Raw genomic sequence first — 24455 nt, 5'->3', positions numbered from 1 at the left:
GGATGTCACATATGTTACGACCGACCGCTGCAGTCAAAGCCCCTAATCAAAATATACGATTCTGAATGTGGTGGGAGAAACACACTGTTAATTCAATCCCGTCACTCCACAGATTGCCTAACATATCATTTAAAACTTTCCAAATTAAAGACCCTGCCAAATTGTACCATCTATTAACCCCCAAATGAGGCTAACCAAACCAGGTGTCTTTACATCAACAAATTAACTCTTTAATTAGAAGAACTAAATTCTTAAACACTATGAAGATATAAACAACATTTAAAATAGAAAAAAATAGAGCTCTTGCAAATTTACAGTCCAATGTTGCTTGAAGTCCTCACAGAATGTTGCTTGAAGTCCTCACAGCCATCTGTTGCGAAAAAAAAGGTACTTCCACAGTAGAACAGTCCGTAGTCTAACTCCAGCAGTAGGTGATGCTTTCCTTCTTCCGCGATGGATTTCAACAATTAACAACTTGCGAACGCTTTCAATAGAATAAATCTGACTTTAGAGTTTTTGAGGGATAAAAGATTGTCACAGTCTAACTTCCCTTCCTTCAGTTCAAATTACCAGCGATCTCTGTTCTTGGCTTGACTTTTTTAGAATTTTGAGAGATAATAATTAAACAGACTAAAATCCTATTCCTTCAGTTTAAATGGTTGAGAGCTGTCTGTCTATGTGTCCTCTGTGTCTATGTTCTGTTAGAACAAACTGTCTTCAACTAAAAAGCCAGTTCAAAATTGAATTGTAACTAATGTATCGCTTGATACTCACTCCCAGTGGCTGTATCTATGGTAACAAGAATGCACCCTTTGAATCGCAGTCTCTAAATGGCTGCTTCTAAGGCAGCGAAAATGAACCTTCCTATAACTCCTGAGGCTTGCTGGTTCTTAAAGCAATACTGATCCTTTTTAAGCCTTAAAGACAAACCGCAACTTCCCGAAAAAAAACCACAGGACCATGACACATAAAATAGTCACTAAAATTTGTGGGATCCTTCAGCAGGACCTGTAACCGTGTGGTTTTGGTGGGAATCCCATCCCAGTTGCCCTCAAGAGGTGGAATTGTATGTTCTCTCCCGCATCAGATTCGGAGGTGGGGAGAACATATAATTGGGCGGGATGGTGGTGGTCCGGGGACCTCGCCACATTCCCGTCTCACCCCAAATTAATTCTGCAGTACATTTTTCTTACAAAGAAAGATTTATTTATTCAAAATATACTGTAGACTGGGGGAGGTCTACATTTCAGCACATTTCTCTAATTATAATCATATTTTAGCAGGAAATATACAGAAAATAAAACTGTTGTATTTTATAGAAGTGCATGAGAGCTGTGAAGAAGCATTCAGTATTTGAAAGGTAGACTTCTATATCTGTGAAAATACTTGTGAATAAATCGAACCTATATTAAAAATATAGAAAAGAGGACTCTAATGCATTTTGGAGGTAGCAGTGTCAATACAAAATGCTGTTCTGTATCCATATTAGTTGAGAATGAACTTGCCTTATTATCCCTTTAAATTTCCTTTATCACAGTCAGGTTTCCCTCTATTCTGCACCTGGGGAATATAAAGCAGGGCAGAGGAAAAGGAGGCAGAGACCTATTTGACAGTTTCTGCCTCTATTCTAGTCAGGTTACAGAAGCCTCAGCATTGCCTGACATTTAGATACACCACTTACATTTATGAAAAGTCTTCACCATACCATGAAATGCCAACTTAAAGCAAGCCACAAGCTAGCTTTTACAGACCAGAAAACTACACTTAAACTATGTACAAGTTCACTGCGGTTTCACCTGCCAGAAAGAAAGAACAATAATGGCGGGAGAAAAGGGGATGGGAGATATCACGTGAGAGATTTTTTTTAAAAGGTGCAAAAAACTGAACCTAGTTATTTTTGTTTTCCATCAAAAAATGTACATTTTCAAATTAAATCAAGAAGCCATTCGTGTTGGAGTAAAAGAATACTTGCACTTGATCCAAAATCTGAAATTTCTCTATCCTGTGAAACCTGATAATATACATATATACACCTTGATTTAGACGCAATACATACTATGATAATAACCAACTGAAATCAGATTGGCCTGTGACCAAACGTATAAATGTATGAATGAGACTTTGTGTGTTCAGTAAATAATTTATAATGAGATTCTGGGGCAAGATTTTCCTGCAGGCTTCTGAACCCCAGTGTTAGGCTCAAATGGGGGTCTGAACCCCACTATGGGCTGGATCTTGTTCTCCCACTGCACTGCCTCGATCTTGCATCCGGCAACTACTTAGCATCTGCAGGACAGCCGACCCGCCCATCCCCCCCAATCACGTGGCGGGGGCGGTCTTAGCAATGCTGTTTAACGCGTTGCCTGATGAAGGAGCAGGTGCTGGCGCCATTTTTAAAAGGCTGCCAGTCCTGCAAACAGCACAACATAGTGCAGAGTTGACCCCTTCCCGACCTCGGTGGCGCCAGTTTTCCCTGGATGGGAAGTGAAGGTGGTGAGTGCTGCACGTCACACTGATCGGGAACTGAAGGTAAGATCGCTGTGGATTACATTTTAATTAATGCAAAGACATAATTAAATATGCAAACTCGGGTCCCGTCACAGAGCAGCAGAGGGGCCGCCACGGAGTTTCCCTACCACCAAGATTGGGCCCAGCAATCCCGAAGTCGGGCTACGAGGCAACCGCTGCCACTCCAATTCTCAGCACCCTTCCTCTCCCGCCCCACCACAAAACCTAACGTTGGGCTGGGAACAAAATCCAGCCCACTGTGTGGGAAACAGTCACTCATTGTGATTTTCCCCATTTCGGCCAATTAGTAGCCAGAGGGCAGACTCACCTCCAATTAAGGATGGCAAGTGGGCTCCCAAAGTTGGAGGGCCAATAGGAGGCCTTCTAGCTTGAAAGCAGCAGCAGGATGCAATGACAAATGAGTGAGAGAGGGCACTCCAAAATATAGGTTGTTTCTCCAACTTTTTCACATTTAAAATTCAAAAATGGCCTTTGAAGCCAGGCCACCATTGTCAAAGGGAATCACAGAATGGTTGCAACACAGGAGGAGGCTATTCAGCCTGTCGTGTTCATGCTGGCTCTATGCAAGAGCAACTCAGCTAGTCCCACTCCCCTGCTATTTCCCTGTAGCTCTGCAAATTTTCTCTCGAGGTGTTTATCCAATTCCCTTTTGAAAAGCACAATTGAATCTGCCTCCACCACATTCGCAGGCAGCGTATTCCAGATCCTAACCCCTCGCTGCATAAAAAAAGTATCTCCTCATGTCACTATTCGTTCTTTTGTCATTTACCTTAAATCGGTGTCATCTGGTTCGCAACCCTTCCACCAACGGGAACAGTTTCTCTCTACCGTCTTCGACCCCTCACGATTTTGAAGACCTCTATCACATCTCCTCTCAACTTTCTCTTCTCTAAGGAAAACAAACCCAAAGGCGAGCAGGGGGTGTGGGGGTGGGGTTGGTGGCGGAGGTCAAAGGTGGGTGGGGGGGGTGGGGTGGGGGGAGTCCCTTCACAGTCTGTGCCTGCTGCTACACCAGGCAGGAAGAGGTGGTCTCTAAGCCTGCCTGGACAGCTGACCCCATCCTGGTTTGCTGCTGTTTCCTGCCACCTGCAGGGGCCTGGAGGCCGACTGGAAAATCCCAGTTGGCCTCTTAACTGGACTTAATAGGCCTTTAAGTGCTGCCTCCCCAATCACGCCTCCAGGAAAATGGCCCAAGCATAGGATGGAGCCAAGGAACCGGCACACAGGTTGGCGGCGCAAAATTTTGTGCCCTCCCACCTTCACTCCTGCCCCTTATCTCTTGCTGCAGTGTTCAATGGTTTCATTGATCTGGGTTTGATTATATTAGTCTGTCCAATGATCAGTGTTCACTGTGCTTGATTACTTAAGCCTATTGTGAAACTGAAACTTAACATTTCCAAATATTTATTAACAAATCGTTCAAATCTGGGTGTTCAGCTATATTGATTCTCATTTTAAATCTATCTTTCCTATTCTTCTTTAATCTCTTGCTGCTGTGAAGATGGGCAAACAAACCAAAGACAGTTCATGCTGTGAGGCTGGCCAAAGGAGGGCAGGGCATACCAATTTGGTTTTGACCAGATCAACACTTATGGAACAAGGGATGAACTGCTTTTTATTCATATGCTCAGATTTTTAAAAAACTCTTGATTCTCAATTTATTTTGCTTTTTTATTTTTCTCTAAGCTTCCCGAAGTCACAAGGTGTATTTGATAGGGTTGGCAGGCAACCTGCACCCAAGGAACTGCCAAATATCCTCTTAACCACAAGAAAACACACGAGGGACAGGTGATACGACATGGTCCAATTGAATGGAGCGTTCCATGGCAGTGTGACCAGACCCATCCTTTGCAACACTCGGGAAGGATAGAACCTCAGCACATAGTGACACATGGTGTTTGCGTACTGGGAATCTAAGCACAGCTTGATGCAGCCGCACACAAAGGTGGCCATCAGGAAGACAATGACGTTGGGTATGTATTTTCCCCCATTTATCCAGAGGTTTCAACATCGTGTCCCTGCGGACACGGTCCAATTCAATCTCCAGATAAAGCAGAAGATGGCACGGGTAACCACCACGGTGCAGAGCGGGGTATGGGCCAGACGTGCGCCACATACAGCAACACCATGAGCGCCTCGCGCCTGCTGACCAGGTTCTTACCCGCAATGAAGAGGGAGCGCTGCTCCTGCATGCCCAGTTTCTGTTTCACCACGGCTACACACTCCTTCCAGCTTTTGGCACACACATCGGCCCCTCCAAACCATATCCTCAGCACCTTCAGGTAGTCTGACCTGACAGTGAAGGGAGCAAAGGATCGGTCAACCCAGTTCCCAAAGAACATGGCCTCACTCTTGCCGCGATTTACTTTGGCTCCCGAGACCAGCTCGAAATGTTCACAGCAAACGGACAGCGGATCCAAGCGGAAGACAGCGATGTCGTCCATGTACAGGGAGCCTTTCACCTGTGCACCTCCGCTGCCTGGGTTTGTCACTCTGCTAATGCCAGTGTCGTTCCTGATGGACTCAGCAAAAGGTTCATTGCAGTAAACAAACAAGATCGGGAGAAAGGACAGCCCTGCCTGACTCCAGATTTGATCGGAAAACTTTCCGATTCCCACCCATTGTTTGAAATGCAATAATGATGTTTGTGTACAGCAGTTGGACCCAAATGCAGATTCCCTCCCCAAACCCCATTTTGGAGAGCACGTCCATCATGTAGGTGCGCAATATCCTGTCACAAGCCTTCTCCTGGTCCAAACTGAAGAGGCAGGTGTCCACCTCCCTGTCCTGTGGTGAAATCCCTACTGGTTCACTAATATCCTTTAGGGAAGAGAACCTACCATCCCTATTTGTGACTCCCGTCCCAGACCATCTGGTTGACTCCTAATACTCTCAGGCTAACTAGGGGATGGACAATAAATACTGTATTGCTAGTGTTGCCCATATCCTTAGTACAATTTTTTTTTAAACTAAAGGGATAAAATGACTTTGTATGTTCAAGGCAATGCATATCCAGATATGGCAATGCACAATATTTTGGTCCATCTGCAGCATTACATTTTTGTCCATACTTCTCAAATTTCTTCCCAGATCAAACTCATTTACTGCATGCTAACACACAGCTCCCAAGTTATTTTAGCTTGTTAATCTTTGTTAAGCATCAACTAGAAATTAACATGCAAGTTTTGACATACTTGCCTTCTAATCTATATTTTGTTACTGACTCATGGTACAAAGATGGAGTTAATGCCTTAGAAAAGGTCACCTGAGGTCCAACATGCAACAGAACAAGAAACATCAGCTGTTTCCGTCCACAAAGTAACATGAGTCCAGCAGCAAATCTCACTTTCCTGGCTAGACATGTTGAAGAGGAGAAGACCATCAGGCAGCAGAGAAGGATCAGGGATGATTGTTGGAGGGTCACCAGACAGATCCACCAGTACATCGGGTAGTGTGTCTACTGCCAGTGACAGAAGTACCTTGATCTCACCAAGAGCAATGTGTGAGCAGACTGTGCACCATCAAAAAATTTCTAGATAAATTACACCATCTTCTCAAACAGACCCGATCTCAAGGAGCAACATCACCACCCTGCTACTCTATAGGGATACAAACAAAAACAGAAAACTTTTTTTGCTATGGGCTCCTGACAACAGAAGGGTTGTCAAGGGTCAGTGAGTTTGTAGTTCAATGCTCTTTCAACCAGGCCATAGATGTCTGTTTTGACATGCTGTTGAATGCATAAAAATCAACAAACGTGTTCCACTTAACAGGAAAGGCTGTGACATTCCAGGAAAAGGACACAACTGACACATTCTAAGCATGAAATTAGTAACGATGCAATACCCCACGTTAACAGAAAAGAATATAATTTGATGATCATCCAATTAATCTGCAACCACTGAGAAATAATTACAAATATATTTGTTTTTACTTTGTCATGCAGGCCCCCACCTGCCAAGAATGAGGCATATTAATTTCACCACATAGAGATTAAATTTTAAATTGTTGCTGGGAAGAAGAGAAGGCCTGTTACAAGGACTGCCAGACCTTGGCTGCAAAAAAGGCATTTGCATATTAACAGAGAGTGTTTGGAAGGACAAAGCAGCCATTTCCTGACATTCAACCCACAATGGACTTTTGATCACCAGACGTTGAAGGTGGGGAGCTCGCATTCCAAGTTGACTGCTAAGATGGCCGAATACACAAACGGACATGGTCAAATCAGTTAGTCACATGACTAACCTGCTGGGCAACCTGTGTTTTTAGAATTTGTACAGTTTGGACAGAAAGCTGTTTGCTCCTGGATTGAAAAGATCTCTCCTGGCTGGCTCATCACAGCCTCTCCTGAATGTTCCCATCTCTTTCTCACGGAACTCCAAAACCCACTGAAGACACATGAACCCCAAGAGAGAAAAGTCTCCTATAGTGAACAAGGTTTAAGAAGAATACTGGGCCCCAACGAAAAGCAAGATCTACCTACAATCAAGGACTCTACAGCGAGCTCGAGGCACAGTAACAAAAACCCTCTTCAGAGATTGCCTTAAACGTGTCCACTTTATTTTTCTACTGCTCTTTCTGTCCCTATCGGCATGTGTGTATCGCGTTTATATACTGGCGTGGGCGTGTCGTGTATCCATAGTAGTTAACCAAATTAGAGTTTAAGGTTAAGTTTAATAAATTTCAATCTTTCTTCTTTAAACCTAAGAAAGCTTGTTTATGCTGGTTTCTTTGCCTTATAATCAGAAAGCGGTGAGCAAGGATTCACCAAGGAGGAGCTAAAAACAGTGTTTAAAATTAAACCCTGTTGCAGTAAGACCAGGTGAAGGCTGAAAGGGAACCCTAGACCTCTTTCTCACCTGGTCGTAACAACTTATTCACAGGATTTGGGCAATATCAGCAAGGCCACACTTATCATCCATCACTAATTGCATGAAAGGCAAATGGTAGACCTGTTCTTGAACCATACAGTCCTTGCAGTGATGCTGCTCCCACAGTAGCTTTTGATCCAGTCATGACAACAAAACAGCAATCTAGGCCTTAAATTCCACAGGGTGCTCTTGGGCTCCGCCCCTTTGTGACTTCTGCAAGAGATTGGTGGAGCCCTCAGAGTTATGGCATAAACAGCTGAAAGCCCCACAAAATATCCAGGTCGATATGTCCATCAGAATGCTGTGTGACTTGAAGAACAACTTGAAGGTGATGATGTCCCCATGATGTTACTGCCCTTGTGATTCTCAGTGGTAAAGATGGCAGGGCTGGGAAGTACTGTTGATGTAAGCTTGGCGAGTTGCAGCAATGCATCCTGTATTGTGGCAACAGTGCATCATTGGTGGTGGGGGTGGATATCTAGACCAGTGGGTTACTCTGTCCTAGATGGTGTTGAGATCCTTCAACATATGGTTTCCAGAGTGCTCTGCTTATTACTACTTATTCGGGTGAAGACAAGTTGATTTGATAAGCAACATAAATGGAGCAGACATTTGGTATAATCAAATGACAGTTCTAATGTTGGACTACAATATGCTTGGGACAGGGTCACAGAATGGTAGTCCTCTGCTACTCGTTAAATAATGTAGCCATTGAAAGAAGCAGATGCACATTTCTGGAAGATGAGTAGCAATGAGCCATTTCTCAGGAGAAGAAGAAAAAGGAGCCAAAAAATGATGACTAAGAGCTAGAAGCAGCTCAACACTACTGCAGAAAGCAACATGGGTTCACAAGGTTCCACATGACTAATTCTTTCCTTTAGGCCTACTTTTATGCTTCATTAGATTTTTTTTGCATGAACAATTATTCCATTTTAAAAATAAAAATGCCTGTAAAATTTAAAGTGATGTGCTGCATTTAAATTGATCATCCAACTGATGACCTCCATAATGCATTCTCAAAGGAGCTGTAATTTAGCCTGCTAACTCAGTCTAACCACCTACATTCTGTGACTTCTGTGAAAGGTTGGCTTTTTCAATGGAACTGTTAAAAAGTACATCCACATACATATTTTATGAAATCATTACATACTTTGATTACAAGGTATTTCTGGGAGGAGTGCTGGGGTACATACAGGTTGCTTGGCACGTCTATGCTTGTGCTGGCAACAATGCAGGTCATGGTATTAGGAAGTCATGCATCGTCTTGATTTTTGATGATTATTTAGGCCTGGGGATAGGGCAGGGAAGGCCTGCGTAGTAGTGATTATGTTGTTTAGTGTTGTTTCCCTTCTTGATGCCCTCTTGCTGCAAGGAGAAAATAAATGTGTATTGAATGAGGTAACTGTGCACGAGGGCAGTGTCTTTAATGTAGTGTAAATGGACTTTCAAAGGCATTTGATAAATATCACATATTAGACTTGATAGCAAAATTGAAGCCCATGAGATAAAAGGGACAGGAGAAGTGTAGATGCAAAACTAGCTAAGGGATAGAAAACAGTTTTTTAAAATTCTTTCACGAATGTGAGCGGTACTGGCAAGACCAACATTTATGCAGCATCCATAATTATCCTTGAGAAGGTGGTGGTGACTCACCACCACCCGTTGAACTGTTGACATCCGTGTGGTGTAGGTGCACCCACAGTGCTGTTAGGGAGGGAGTTCCAGGATTTTGACTGAGCGACAGGGAAGGAATGGCGATACAGTTCCAAGTCAGGATGGTGTGTGGTTTGGAGGGGAACTTGCAGGTAGTGGTGTTCCCATGCTTTTGCTGCCCTTGTTCTTGGAGGTAGTAGAGGTCGTGGGTTTGGAAGGTGCTGTCGAAGGAGCCTTGGCAAGTTGCTGCAGTTCATCTTGTAGACGATACACACTGCTGTCACTGGACACCAGTGGTAGAGGGAGTGAACGCTTAAGGTGGTGGATGGGGTGCCGATCAAGTGGGCTACTTTGGCTTGGATGGTGTAAAGCTTCTTGAGTGTTGTTGGAGCTGCACTGATTCAAGCAAGTGAAGAGTATTCCATCATACTCCTGGCTTATGCCTTGAATATGGTTGACAGGCTTTGAGGATCAGGGGGTGAGTTACTTGCTGCAGAATTCCCAGCCTCTGACCTGGTCTAGTAGCTACAGTATTTATGTGGCTGGTCCAGTTCAGTTTCTGGTCAGTGGTAACCCCCAGGGTGTTGATGGTGGGGGATTCAGCAATCATAATGCCGAGGGGACACGGTTAAATTCTCTCTTGTTGAAGATGGTTATTGCCTGGCACTTGTGTGGCGCGATTGTTATTTGCCACTTCTCAGCTTAAGCCTGAATGCTGTCCAGGTCTTGCTGCATGTGGGCACAGACTGCTTCAGTATCTGAGGAATCGCGAATGGTGCTGAACATTGTGCTATCATCAGCAAACGTCCCCACTTCTGACCTTATGTTGGAGGGAAGATCATTGATGATGATGGTTGGACCTAGGACATTACCCTGAGGAACTCCTGCAGCGATGGCCTGGGCTGAGATGAATGGAGGCCAATGACCACAACCATCTTCCTTTTGCTAGGTATGACTCCAATCAGCGGAGAGCTTTCCCCCAATTCCCATTGACTCCAGTTTTCCTGGAGCTCCTTGATGTCACGCTTGGTCAAATGCCTTGATATCAAGGGCAGTCACTCTTACCTCACCTCAGCTCTTTTGTCCATGTTTGGACCAAGGCTGTAATGAAGTCTGCAGCTGAGTGATTCTGACAGAACCCAAACTGAGCTTTGGTGAGCAGGTTATTGCTGAGGAACTGCTGCTTGATAGCACTGTCAATGACACCTTCCATTGCTTTGCAGATGATTAAGAGTAGACTGATGGAGCAGTAGTTGGCCGGATTGGATTTGTCCTACTTTTTGTGTACAGGACATATCTGGGCAATTTTCCACATTGTCGAGTAGATGCCAGTGTTGTAGCTGTACTGGAGCAGCCTGGCTTAGAGGTGTTGCTAGTGCTGGAGTACAAGTCTTCGGTACTACAGTTGAGATATTGTCAATGCCCATAGCCTTTGCCGTATGCAGTTCGTTCAGCCACTTCTTGATATCACCTGGAGTGAATCAAATTGGCTGAAGTGCTGTGGTGAATGGCTGTTTTTCAGGGTGGAGGGAGGTATATAGTGGAATTCTCCAAGGTTCAGTACCAGGACCACTCCTTTTTTTACTATACATTCAAGATTGGACTTGGGGGTACAGGGCACAATTTTGAAATTTGCAGATGACACGAAACTTGGAAGTGTAGGATACACTGAGGAAGATAGTAATAGACTTAAAGAGGACACAGCTAGACTGGTGGAAAGGGTGGACACATAGCAGATGAAATTCAACGTAAAAAAAGTGTGAGGTGATATATTTTGGTAGTAAGAATGAGGAAAGACAATAGATGCCAAATGATACAATTTTAAACGGAGTGCAAGAAGAAAGAGACCTGGGGTTGCTTCTGCACAAATCGTTGAAGGTGGCAGGACAGGCTAACAAAGCATTTAACAGCACATTGGACCCTGGACTTTATAAATAGAAGCAGAGAGTACAAAAGCCAGCAAGTTATGCCCTCTATATGCTCTCCAGCTGGAGTATCATGTCCAATTCTGGTCACCACACTTTATGAAGGACATGAAGCCTTTGGATAGGGCACAGAAGAGATTTACTAGAACAGTTCCAGGATGAGGGATTACGGGTGCGTGGATAGACTGCAGAAGCTGAAGCAGTTCTCCTTTGGGGAGAGATCACAAAGAGGAGATTTGATACAGATATTTAAAATCATTAAAGGTTTAGGTAGGAGTAGATAAAATGTTTCCAATGGCTGAAGAGTCGAAAACCAAAAGGCACAGATTTAAGGTGATTGACAAAAGAGCCTGAGGTAACATGAGGAAAAACTTTTTTCCGCAATGAGTGGTTAGGAGTTGGAATGCACTGCTTGATAGGGTGGTGGATACAGATTCAATAGCAACCTTCAAAAGGGAATTGGATAAATACTTGGAGGAAAAAATGCAGGAATATGGGGAAAAAGCAGGGGAAACGGACTAACTCGATTGCTCTTCCAAACAGCCAGCACAGACTCAATGGGGCGACTGGCCTCCTTCTGTGCTGTATTATTCTAGGAATGAGGGAATATCTTGGAGGCAGTGGTGTAGTGGTAATAGACTAGTAATCCAGAGACCTCGGCTATTGCTCTGGGGACACGGGTTCAAATCCCTCTATGGCAGCTGGTGGAATTTAAATTCAATTAATAAACATGGAATTCTAAAAAACCTGGTCTCAGTAATGGCAACCATGAAACCATTGTTGATTGTCCTAAAAACCCATCTGGTTCACTTATGCCTTTTAGGGATGGAAATCTGCTGTCCTTACCTGGTCTGCCAAATGTGACTCCAGACCCACAGCAGTGTGTTTGACTCTTAAATGCCTTCTGAAACGGGCAAGTTGCTCAGTTGTCCTAAACCACTAGAGAAAAGTCTAAAAAGAATGAAACCAAACAGACCACCTGGCATCAACCTAGGCACTGGAAACAATTATGCCAAACCGAGCCCCATCGACCCTGCAAAGTTCTTCGTACTAACATCTGGGGGCTTGTGCCAAAATTGGGAGAGCTGTCCCACTGACTAGTCAGGCAATAGCCTAACATAGTCATACTCACGGAATCATACCTTATAGATAATGTCCCTGACACCACCATCACAATCCCTGGGTATGTCCTTTCCCACTGGCAGGACAGACCCACCAGAGGTGGCGGCACAGTGGTATACAGTCAGGAGGGAGTTGCCTTGCGAGACCTCAACATTGACTCTGGGCCACATGAAGTTTCATGGCATCAGGTCAAACATGGGCATGGAAACTTCTGACTAACACCTACTGCCCTCCCTCAGCTGATGAATCAGTGCTTTTCTGTGTTTAACACCACTTGGAAGAAGCACTGAGGGTGGCAAGGGCTCAGAATGAACTGTGAGTGGGGTCTTTAATGTCTTTTCACCAGAGTGGCTCAGTAGCGCCACAGCTGGCTGAGTCCTAAAGGACATAACTGCTAGACTGATCTGTTGCAGGTGGTGAGGGAGCCAACAAGAGGGAAAAACCTACTTGACGTCATCTTCACCAATCTACCTGTTGCAGATGCATCTGTCCATGACACTATTGGTAGAAGTGACCACCGTACAGTCTTTGTGGAGATGACGTTCCGTCTTCGCATTGAGGATACCCTCCATTGTGTTGTGTGGCACTACCACTGTGCTAAATGGGATAGATTTCGAACAGATCTAGGAACTCAAAACTGGGCATCCATGAGGCGCTGTGGGCCATCAGCAGTAGCAGAACTGCATTCAACCACAATCTGTAATCTTATGGCACGGCACATACCCACTGTCAAGCCAGGGGATCAACCCTAGTTCAATGAAGAGTGATCCAAAGGTGAGAGTGATAATAACTGAACCAAACTGACTGTTAAGATCAGTGGTTACTTACATCTGTCAACCTCCAGATATAATTGCCAATCTTCATTCAAGTTCGTTCTAATTTCTTAATTTGTCACTTGAAGTTCTATAAGTCTGGATATCATTTTAGCATCTCCTGGTACATGACCCTGCATTGACCTCCTGTATTTGTCTTCCCCATCTCCTTCACTCTCTGACCCTTAGTGGTTTTGCCCTCATACCACATCTATCAGAAACACCTCAAAACATTTCATACTCAATTATAATTGACTTGTTATATAGGCAAATATGACAACCATTTTGCACACAGAAAGATCCCACAGCAGCAATGAATTGAGTGATCTATCAATGTATTTTTGGTGATGTTGGTTGAAATATTGGCCAATCGCTGAGAAATCCTTCCAGTTTTGCAAATAGTACCACATGATATTTACCATCCATCTGAACCCATTAATGATCAGTACAGGGAAATAAGCTTCGAGCAATGAATGCAGTGCTCCCTCCATACTACATTTCAGCTTGGGTTATATGATCATACCCTTGTTATGGCCTTCAACCCAGTCATTAGACTTATAGGCAAGAGTGTTACCACCTGAGCGAACCTGATACAGAGAAGGCAAACCATGCTAATTTGTCTTTGACAGCAGCATGAAGACATCCCAGCTAGCTGAGTCTCAGCATTATTTGTGAAGAAACAAGCAGGTGTAACATAACAAAGAACACATAACAATACGTTCAGAATTTTAGTCAAGGAATGGACAGACACAGCCACAATGCTTGCACACTTACGGCAATCCTGCTCATCAGAATCATCCCCACAGTCATTGTCACCATCACAGACCCAGGAGCGCCGGATGCACTTGCCATTGTCACAATGGAATTCCAAAGGGGAACAGGTAGGCAGCACTGGAAAAGAGGAAAGAAACAGTGAATGCTGGGTGAATTAAGAACACTGTTGTATTCCAGTTCTTTCTGTAAGACAGAACTATCCTTGAAATGCACTATCTGGACAGACCAGACTTTACAGATTCTTGATTTAAAAAAGCAGCTTTGGCAAAACGGCAGGAAAATGTAGCACAATTTATACAATGGAGATCAGAATCAGGAGCTCCAACTGCAGATATCAACTTATATGCTCAATAAGCAGAAAGATGTTAAAAACTCATGCTTTCAACCATTGCACCTCTTCTTTGCCTTCTAGAAAGACATAAAATTATAATGTAATAGCTCCAGGTGGCACTTAATCTTTAATTTTAAGAGTGCTTTTGTTCAGCTGGTTTCTGCTTCCTATAACTGCTTATTTTTTCCCCCAGACCATAAAAGGGAAGCTCATGGCAGCATTCTCAATATGAACATAAATGCCTCTCTGTGCTGTCATAAATTGCAAATTAAAACCAGTATGCTGTTATATATGGCATATCCTTACTGCCTTATTAGATGTAATGGGGTAGAGATTTCACTTTGATCGAATGTGAAATTATGGTTCAATTTCTGCTCAAACTCATTTGTACAATCAGAAATGTAAAATCTTTCATGAACCAGCAGAATTGGGAGACATTTCAGAACATAATTATTTTTTCCCCTCTTTTAAAAAAAAATTCCTTGACATCTTTAAGAGCGGTTACCTGGTGCAGTTTTATTAATACAGCTGCAAATGGGTTTACCACAAAAATAAGTCTTTTTAATAAGAGTGTCTGGTCCAACACCAGTGAGTAACCGATTTTAAATAATTGGAAATGACTTAAATACTATGCAGAACTATTTACTAATTCCATTGGGGTACACTGTCTGTTCCTTAGTAAAATAAAAAAAAACTTTTAAAGGGTGTCTAGCAGTTCCTTTGTGCCTAAAAAATATAGCTTAATTTGTAGATCCTCCTCCGAGGGCCGCAATTGGCCAAAATTATCCATGTTCATTAACTCAATCTGGGGCAAGACTAGTTTTATGGATGGGGCCAGCTTCCAGCATGATGTTTTTAAACTAACGTAAAAGATCACGAAAACTCAATTTGCGCAAGGTGCAACAGGTGCTTGAAACTCATCAATCTTTTATGCTGGGCCAGCCGATTTTGGGTGAATTCTGCTGGTAACATTGACACAACTTAACAGAAACTCTACCTTAGTTTCTCCTTTTTTAAGATCTATTTGTCAATTTCATAAATACAACATTAGCCAAAGTGGTTAAATGAAAGAGTGGTATATCAGGAAAGAGGCAATTTAAATTATTTTCAAATATTTTAAGCACTAAATAATAAAAAAGTAAGACATAATACTCTTAAAATAGAATTAATTGTACCTCTGTGCAATTATAATTTGTTTTGAATAAATAGATTCATCATTCATAAAAAATACAGCCATCAATTTACTTGATAAAATAAACATTTCTAATCAGAATAAAAGCTTATATTGCCAACTATTTTCATAAGTTATAATGGCTTTTTATTTGTTCCCATAGCTTTCTTTAACTTGCTAAAGCGTATGTTCTTCCAGCACCTCAAATTAAATTATTTACATATTATACCATGGAACTTCATGCTCTCACTAAAAGACAGTGAACACTTGATCTGGGCACAGGAAGTAACTCTCAGGGTTAATGAGTACCTCATTGAGTTAATTCAAATGTTTCATTCAAGGAATTGAGTTGCATGATGAAGGAATCCAGGTTTAAATAGAAGACTACACAATTTCCATAGTAACAGGAGTACTGGGCCTGAGGGGGTATTACTCAGCTTCCATCTGCACACTCAATCATGAATAGCCCACGGCAGATAAAGAAGACATTTCAAAAAAAGTCAGGCTTCTCCCTGAACTGTGACAGATACAGATCTGACAATCTTCAAAAACCCATTTGGGGCCTATGGCAACTAACATCAATCGGACTTTATCAGCTTGATGGCTTTGTGGTTTCCACAGTGAACTTTTCTCACTGATTGCATTAGTAAAGGAGAGAATAGAACAATCCTTTATTAACAGCGATGTCCACTTGTCCCACAAACCTCAGCTTGCAGCTCTTGTTGAGTTAAAGTTCCAGAATGGTAAATGTTCCTAAGTAATAAGTATTGAAAGCACTTTTTGCATTGAAACTGATAATGTAAGAAACTTAACATGGTTATCAAATACACTTAAGATATGAAAAAGTAACAAGTCTCATTGATAGTCTGAATCTTCTTAAAGACTTCCCATTTTATCACATCATCGTCCACTCTCTGAGGATTTGCCTTGTGGCAAACAGGATGCAGGTGTGCTATAACCAGTGATAAGTCAGACAAATGTTTCAATAGGTTCTTTAGCTGATTGGAAGCGGGATTAGTGGCATCAACTTAACAAGATGACATGCCTCACTGAGCTTGCAGCTCTAAATGCTGGTCAAAAGTTGTGTTTTTGGAGGGATAATGTGGTAAGGACACTCATGCTTATCATTGCTCTTTACAATAGTGGTCTGGGAACTCTCACCAGACCGGATCTTACTTTCATTCCTAGCCGACAAACTCTCCCTCCAACAGTGGTTTCCAACAGTGACCACTGGAGCATTATTAATAAGTCTTATAGCCAGCAAGTAGTGAGGTATTAATAGATAAAGTACATACAATATCTCACAGACAAGTCTGAGGAATTAGATACAGTGTTAGTAAATCCATCACCTTCCAGTGCAGTGTACACATTGGCAATTGTTAAGACAACTGTCACTATATTTTTTGACTTTTTCTATGTCACATTCTAATTACTAGTGTATATTTTTTCTTATATCTCACAAATACACACACACATCACATGAGAACCAAGTGTCAATGGTATATATTCATCAGTGTACTTTTGAACCTGGCACTCATTTTGACAACTGTGAGCATGTGACTTATTGTGCCACAATGTTTACACAGTAACAGCACCATTTTAAGCTACCCCCACTGTTTATTGGGACCATGGCTAGTGTTTACAAAACGTTGTCTTTTCATCTGAAGTACATTCTATAAGTTAATCAAGTTACACTGCTTTAGCAGGAGAATAAACAGGAATCATCTAATTGGAGGGAATCCTCAGACATGTCAAACGCATTGTAAACATTTTCACAATGGAGTAAACAATACAAAGCTATAAACTTTTAAAGGGAAAAAAGAACAAAAAGTGCTCTTTGCACTGCCAACAATATATACACCAGCAATATATCCACCTCCAATCTAAGTCTACCAACTGTCATGCAGCCAGCTCACATAGGGGGTACTAACAGTTGGAGTAATATAAAGATCAGACTTCACTCTATAAAAAGCACCTTTGGCAAAATTACTGGAAAACTATAAACATTGCATTACTATAAACAGTTAGAATGGAGAGGGACTGAATTAAACAGTTAAATAACTTGATAATTTGTAAAATATGTTACATTTTTCTTGTGGGGTTTGTCTATAGCATGTCAAATAAATCTAAATGTTTATCAGTGACTCAAACATTGTAGGATGCATGGAACTATAACTGTCCAAACAGAGAACTCAAAATAAGCTGAAAGTGGAGCTGTGCTTTAGGTTTGGGTTAATACAAATGCCCTGTTCATTTTTGTCATGTTGGTTGTTTGGAGCCATGAATAGCCCAATGGATCAAATTCTTGTGGAAACTGATCACAAACAACTCATTTAAGACATATTACATCGAATCCAAAGTAAAGCTTTATTCCATTTATTCAAACTGTAAACTTTTTAACATTATTGTTATTGCATACAGAGACTCTATAACTAATGGAAAGAGCTCAAGTAAAGGCTTAATATATGCTCTATATCCAAGATTGTGATAAGTCCTTGGTGACACAACTCTTTCCAATGACTGGGAACAGTGTTAATGGGCTTGACTGTCATACCAGGGGTGGGAACCTGACGCCAAAATAATTCCATGTCCCAACCCTGCACCTCTATTGTGTCGCTTATGCAAAGCTATTTTTAAATGCTATTGGCCTGATAGGGCAGGAGGCAAGCTCGATGCCCAATTTGAGGCGCCGAGCACCTCCAGGAGGTGAGAGCTGCAGCCTTGCTGACGAGAGCAGGCAAAGGGATAGCACCAAATATTAAATAGCACGAAGGCAAAAGGGCCAGAACAAAACACATTGCTGCGCGGGATACCGGGGCTCCCGATAATTTTAAATGTTTAAAAAAACTCTTCCCCGTTTCCCTACAGTGAATCCAACGGCTGGGCACTAATGTGCAACAGACTGTACGGGTTCGCTGGAATCCCCTTTGAAAATTACAGTGTCGACCTTCCTGGCCCGTTAAAAAGCTCCGAAAGGAGCTTAATGGGTCCTTAATTGGAGGAAAGCGACTTCCTTGCTCCCTTCCCCCAATTTCTCCCTGACACAGAAAATCGCGGACAGTCCCGGAGACGACCCTCCAGGACCACGATCTTCAAGTCGTGTCTGCTCCGGCTCCCAACCCAACAGCCCTTTGAAAACCCAGCCCAACATTTCAGGTCAATGACCTTTCGTCAGAGTGCCGTTGAAAGGTCATCCAACTGAAAACTTAACTTTGTTCTCTCTCCACAGATGCTGCCAGACATGGTAAGCATTTCCAGCACTCCCAGTATTTTGCTCTTCTTAGTCATGCGCACCAAAAATAATACAGGCAATAATGAAGTCCAAATAGCACACAGTGCAAGAAGATTGTTTGTACTGACTGGTTCATAGACGGTGAAGGTGCACATGTTGAATTGCGTAGCCCTGAAGAATGTCTGCAGGCCTTAAGGATGTAACTGTCCTACTTCTGTTGATTATTAGGATCTTATGTAAAGTAAGCTTAAGTTATTGAATCACAGACCACTTAACAAAACGTTTAATTCAGCACACATTGGCATTACATTGGCAATAAATACGACTAAGATAAGTGATAAGGATAGAGGCAGTACAACGGCAAAGAGCATCAATGTCTTCCAGCCTGAGCCAGAGGGTGGTACAATGTAGAGGCTGGATTGAGGTGACCTCTTATGCAGAGAGGGAAAAACTAGAGAAACAGTCATCCTCAGGGTGCTTTCACATGCCACCTTGCAGAGGACTGGGAGATTGCCTCATCATCTCAGAGACAGATACTTTGCAAGTATCATAAAATCATAGACCTTACAGCACAGAAGGAGGCCATTCTGACCGCACTGCCTGTTCTGAATCTTTGGAAGAGCAGTGGTACTTAATCCCACATCCCTGCATTTTCTCCATAACACTAAGTTCCTCATCCTCAAGCCCTTGTCCAATTTCCATTTAAATTTATTTATGGAAGCTGCTTCCACCACCTCTTCAGGTAGAACATGCTGAATCCCAACAACTCACAGGGCTATGAGGCTTTAGCGTGGCTTCAAGTAAGTCCAATAGTAATATTGTGCAACTATCAGATTTATATCATTAATGTAGCATCAATTTCCCCAAATTCGTTCTTCTTTTCAGAAGGTAGTCATATAATCTGCATTACATGTCACACTTACATGACTGACAGTTTGGTCAATACTGTATACTTTGCATATATTGTATGATTCAATCCCAATATTCAGACAAAGTAGTATCCGCATGAAGGTTTAATTCACAGACTAGATTTTACAGTATTTGATAATAGCCAGTTCAAAGTAGAAATACTGCTTTAAAGGCAGAAGGTCTTTCAATACAAAAACATTTACTCTTGAAAAATAAGTAGTTGCAGCTTGCTTATTACAGGTATGGTTTGTCCTCCTATTGCAGAGTTAAATACTGTCATAAACTTCAATGGAAGTGTTTTAAATCCTCATTCCATTTACAGTCGGTGTTAGTTTAGCGTAATGGGATTAATTAGATTTGATAAAGCATTTGGACACTTATTCTTTTTAAATATTCTGTTGAATTGCTGAGAGTGGGTCAGTGGTTATTCTGTTGTAAGGAGGGTGGATATATGTAAGTGGCAAGTGGAGCACATCATCAGCGAAAGGACCTAGAAACAAGTTTTTGTAACATGTTTTCCAAGAGACAATGATGTAATTTTCTGTTCGTTAGCCATTTTCTCCTCCTCCCATTAGCTCTCTCTTAGCCCCTATTACCTCTTTCCCTCATTTTCTTAGCCTGGTACCATCCAAAATCCCTATCTGTTCTTTCACTTCTCCATCATTCCTATTTAACAGAGAGAGATCTTTAAACTTTTAATTCTTTCCACATAAGTTCCAGTTATGTTCTCAGTACCAGGATACAGTCATGTGATGACTTGCCAGAGGCACTCTGTAACTGTAACACCAAGAGTAAGGTTCTGTAAATAGGTAGCTCTGCACTGTATATACTTGTTAGCTGTTAATAAACCTTTTTGAGATCTTCAACCAACTGGACTCCATGCATCTCATTTATGTTGCATCAGACAACATAAAAGAACTCATTACATGGTGGCAGCTGTGATGAGAAGACAAAGGGCTGGATTTTATAAGTTCACCGCCGATTTCAGCAGCAAGCTTCAAAAATGGCAGTCCACCCACATGGACCACATGTCGTGGAGCTGCCGCACAGAATATCGATGTCGTGGAGGGGCCAGGTTGTCCGGCAACGGCATCGGGCACCACTGCGCAGACGCCAATGCCATTTTCAAAGGGCTTTGAACCTTACATTACAATTTAAATTTTTAAAGAGATATTGAAATAAAATTTATTTGAACAATTAAATTAATGTTTCTCGCCCCTCTCTCCCACCCTCCTAATAACCATACAATTCATTCCTTGCCCTTCTCCCCACCAAAATACTTACCTTTTGTACTTGACCTTCCCCCCACCACCAAAGTTCATAAATTTTAACTTCACCCCTTCCCACCATCCCCTACACCAATCAGATTAGTTTGTCCCCACTCCCTCCTCTCCCGCACTGAAATACCAACCTGCTCCCCCCTCCCTGCCAGTATCCTGCATCGGATATCTGAACGGGTTTTCAGGGGCGCGGGAGTGCCAGCCACCAGCAACAATATCACTGCAGAAAGGACGGCAGGAGTGGGTTAAGTACTTAATTCATTTATTTTAATAAATTAACATATTTAGATTTGGCTCCTGTTACCAAGCAGCAGGAGAGCCACCACGAGGCCTCATCACCACTGGCAATATTGGCCGGGTCTTCCCGATGTTGAGGCCCATGGTAGGCCTCTCCTGGAGGCATTTTCTGATTTCCCCCCACCCACCCAGGCCACAATTTCCGATGTAGGGGTAGTCTGTAAAATCCAGCCCAAAGTCTAAATTGAAGACCACAGGGAAAACGGCTTTAAAAACAACCTTCCTACAGCTTAAAGAGAGAGTTTTAAAAAAAAGACTGGCCCAAACAGGGAAAGAAGAAAACACTTCAAGTTGTAGGAGATAAGAGCGCTAAACGACAGGCTGCAAATCAGTCACTGCAATCGAGTGAGTCATTGTCCCAACAGTCCAGGAATCCCCGTTGAAAAAAAGCTTTGAGGTGCTTGCAACATTGATTTTTTTGAAGGCTCAGTAAAAGAAAAAAAAGAGGGAAAACCCAATCCCTATCTCAGGCTGATCGATTGTTTTCAAAGGATCCCCCCAGGCTGATCGAAGTCAGCGCCATTACAGGTGGTCCCTGACAGCAAAAGCACAGGAATCCTCCATTCATGCAGGCTGCAGCTAAAGCTTTAAAAAATCCCATTAAATAACTCAAGCGTGAAGCACTTTCACTCACTCAGCCAAAGCTTAAAAAGCCATAAAACCACTTAAGCATGAAAAATTGACTATTGAATGGCTGTATAAACAAACTCTAGCAGAAAAAGAAACACTTGAAATGCCTATTTCACAACAGATTAGAGTGCTGGAAACTAGATCAACAGAAAAGCACTGCTAAACACCTGCTTCTATCAATCAAAGCAGCCAAGAGAGTTTCTTAAAGGGAAGGCAGTACAGAGTCACAGAGTAAGTCTTAAAGCAAGTTTTAAAGCAAAGGAACAGCAGAAAGATGGATACCAAATTTCCCAGCATGAACTGGAAGGCCATGGATATCCTATCCAAGTTCCAACTGTTCAAACAAAGAATGCAGCTATGCTTTACAGACAAAGTAACTGTAGAACCAGTAAAACAGGCTCTAAAAATACTAATAGCAGTTGGAAATGAGGGATTACACAAAATCAATACTTCAGGCATACTTCGGACGAGGACCAGAAAGATCCCGCAAAGATATGGAAAGTATTCAAAGATTAGCTCCAATTACGAGTGAATTTCAGAATTCACTGCCTGGAATTGATGTCCTATAGGCAACAACCACAGAAATCTATAGACCAGTTTGTCAGTAGATGCCGTAGTAAGGGCAGCAAATGCAATTTCTCAGAAACTGAGATGTCAGAGCGACTAATGGAGCTGTTGATTGTATCAACACCCATTGAAACGTTTCAGAAGGACCTCTTGGGGAAGAAGAAAGGTCACAGCATTGATGCACTGCTGGAAGATGGCAGGAAATAAGGAGCCACTGTAGCTGGACAACAGCACCTGCAAGCACCAGATGCAGTCAGCAGTATTGGCACCATAACCAGGTTGAAAAGAGCAAGCAAGCTGTGTGGTAAGTGTAGTTGGGCCCATTCACGGCGCAGTTGTCCTGCATTTCGAGACCTGTGCAAGGCATGCACTGCAAAAGGACACTGGGCCCACTTATGCAAGAAATCTGGCTCTAAAGATGCAGCCAGAAGTCACAGTAGGACACAGACAAACAGAAGACAGGCACAGCAACAGTGCAACAGCAGCAAGGAAAGTGCCAGGGACCTGCATATATGCAAGCAAATACACGAGGTCCACAGCGAAAACCTGAGACAAGACCCAGAGAGAAGCAATTCTCAGCCAAAAGACGAGCAGGCATTCCACATTATGAACCTGACACATCATGTTGATGAAGTCCAACAACTGGAAGCTTTCACCACTATTAACATCATGTGCCCAAAGAAAGCTAGCAAACATATACAAAGGGTTAAGATTGACACCGACACTAGTGCAAATATCCTACCAGTCCGAATACTGAAAGACATGTAACGGAATCATTGGAAATCAATGATACAAGTGACAACTGCCAAGTTATCTGCATACAACAGATCACCCATTCCTTGCTGTAGCACACTAACAATGCAATGCAGCTATGGCAAGTCGGTATGGAAACCACAAATATTCTATGCATCAGACAACACAAAAAGAACTCATACAAGGGGCATAATTTTTTTTTGAAAGGGTTGATGGGCCAATGCAAGAGTGGGGCTAGGTTAGCCTTCAAAACAAAAGTGGCATCAGGACCCAGGAAAGGTGGTAATGAAATGAAAAATGGAGGAAACAAGTTATAGGAGAGCATAAAGAGGCAGTAGTAGATTGCAGAATAGGTTTCAATAGCACAGAAGACCAAGGAGAAAAGGCACAAATTTTGTTTTTGAAAGGGTCACAGCTAGCAAGGCAAAAAAAGGAGTGGGCCCAGTAGCAGGGCTCAAGTGGCAGGACCAGTACAGTACTGGCAGCAGGAAATAAACAGAGAGGCACAAGTGGTGGCTGAATGAGTCCAGCTGCACATAATCTTTTGGGCCAAAGTTGGGCCTGATCTGGTGGAGAGATGGGAGAGAGAGAGAAAAGGGGAAGAAAAAATAGCAAGAGAGGGGAAGCAAATATAGTAAATGAAACATATAGAGTTAACTTGCTTGACTTGGAGAACAGGGTATGCCCAAAAAAATGCAATGAAAAGATACTAATTTTTGAATGGTTCCTGGCATTACACATTATAAGTAATGTATGCAGGTGTTACTAATGCCACAAAAATATCATACATTTGTGACACAGTAAGAAAATGGGACACTGTCATTTCAAACATTTTGTTATTTCTGGTGGAATTGGATGCTTTAATAACAATACTTGATTAAAAGTGAAAAATTGTTGGCTTCTCACTGCAATTGGCTCACCTCTGGACACTTAGTAATTCTTTGTCTGTCTACATCTAACTTTCTTATCTCCCCACACTTTCTCAGTACAACTTTTTCACTTGCTGCTGTTGTTTCGCCTCACCTCAAGAATGGTGGAAAGAGGCAAAGAAGACAGTGTGAAGAAGCTGTCCCCCAGTCACAAGAGGTGGCCAAGCCTCAGAGATTGTTTGTTCATGTTATGGTCCATATCAATGTGCCATTTTCCAAGAAAAACAGAGTTTCATGGACATAACTATGGATAAGAAATAATATTTTCCAACTTTTCTTTATGAAGTGTGAAATTTTCAGTCACATTCTGAAGGAAATTAATATGTCATAAGAATGGACCTATAAAAGAAAAGGGCTGGTTCAAGGACTGGTATAGTATTTAACTTAAATAACATCAATGTTTTCGTCAACCAATATGTAGAATAAAAAATACACTTCCTATTAATCTGCTGCTCACCTTTGCTCTTACATGGCGCTAAGAACTGTGGTTATCTATTCAAGTGTAATCTCCAAACACTGAAATGATGTAAAACATCAATGGACAAGAGCTACAGTTGAGTCAACTTTTGTACAAAATGCTCCAAGGACAGTATTGTTTGGAATAAAGTTGTGAAAGTAGAAATACAGAAGTCACCACACACATTAGATTAAAGCAAGTGTTTTTGAAGCA

At 42.2% G+C, this 24455-nt stretch overlaps 1 protein-coding gene across 7 annotated transcripts in view; it reads right to left on the bottom strand.

The window, feature by feature from the left end:
* The window catches only part of lrp4 (low density lipoprotein receptor-related protein 4), a 472786-nt gene that overhangs the window by 153896 nt on the left and 294435 nt on the right, over nucleotides 1–24455 (bottom strand). For all 7 annotated transcript variants that reach the window (XM_068046457.1, XM_068046460.1, XM_068046459.1 and 4 more), the window contains exon 3: nucleotides 13687–13803. In XM_068046457.1, the coding sequence (XP_067902558.1) occupies nucleotides 13687–13803 (117 nt within the window). The remainder of the gene's footprint in view (nucleotides 1–13686; nucleotides 13804–24455) is intronic.

The sequence above is a fragment of the Heterodontus francisci genome, chromosome 14, assembly GCF_036365525.1.
Source record: "Heterodontus francisci isolate sHetFra1 chromosome 14, sHetFra1.hap1, whole genome shotgun sequence".
Classification (NCBI taxonomy): domain Eukaryota; kingdom Metazoa; phylum Chordata; class Chondrichthyes; order Heterodontiformes; family Heterodontidae; genus Heterodontus; species Heterodontus francisci.
Note: the sequence above shows the minus strand (reverse complement) of the source record. Positions and strands in the feature narration are given on the sequence as shown.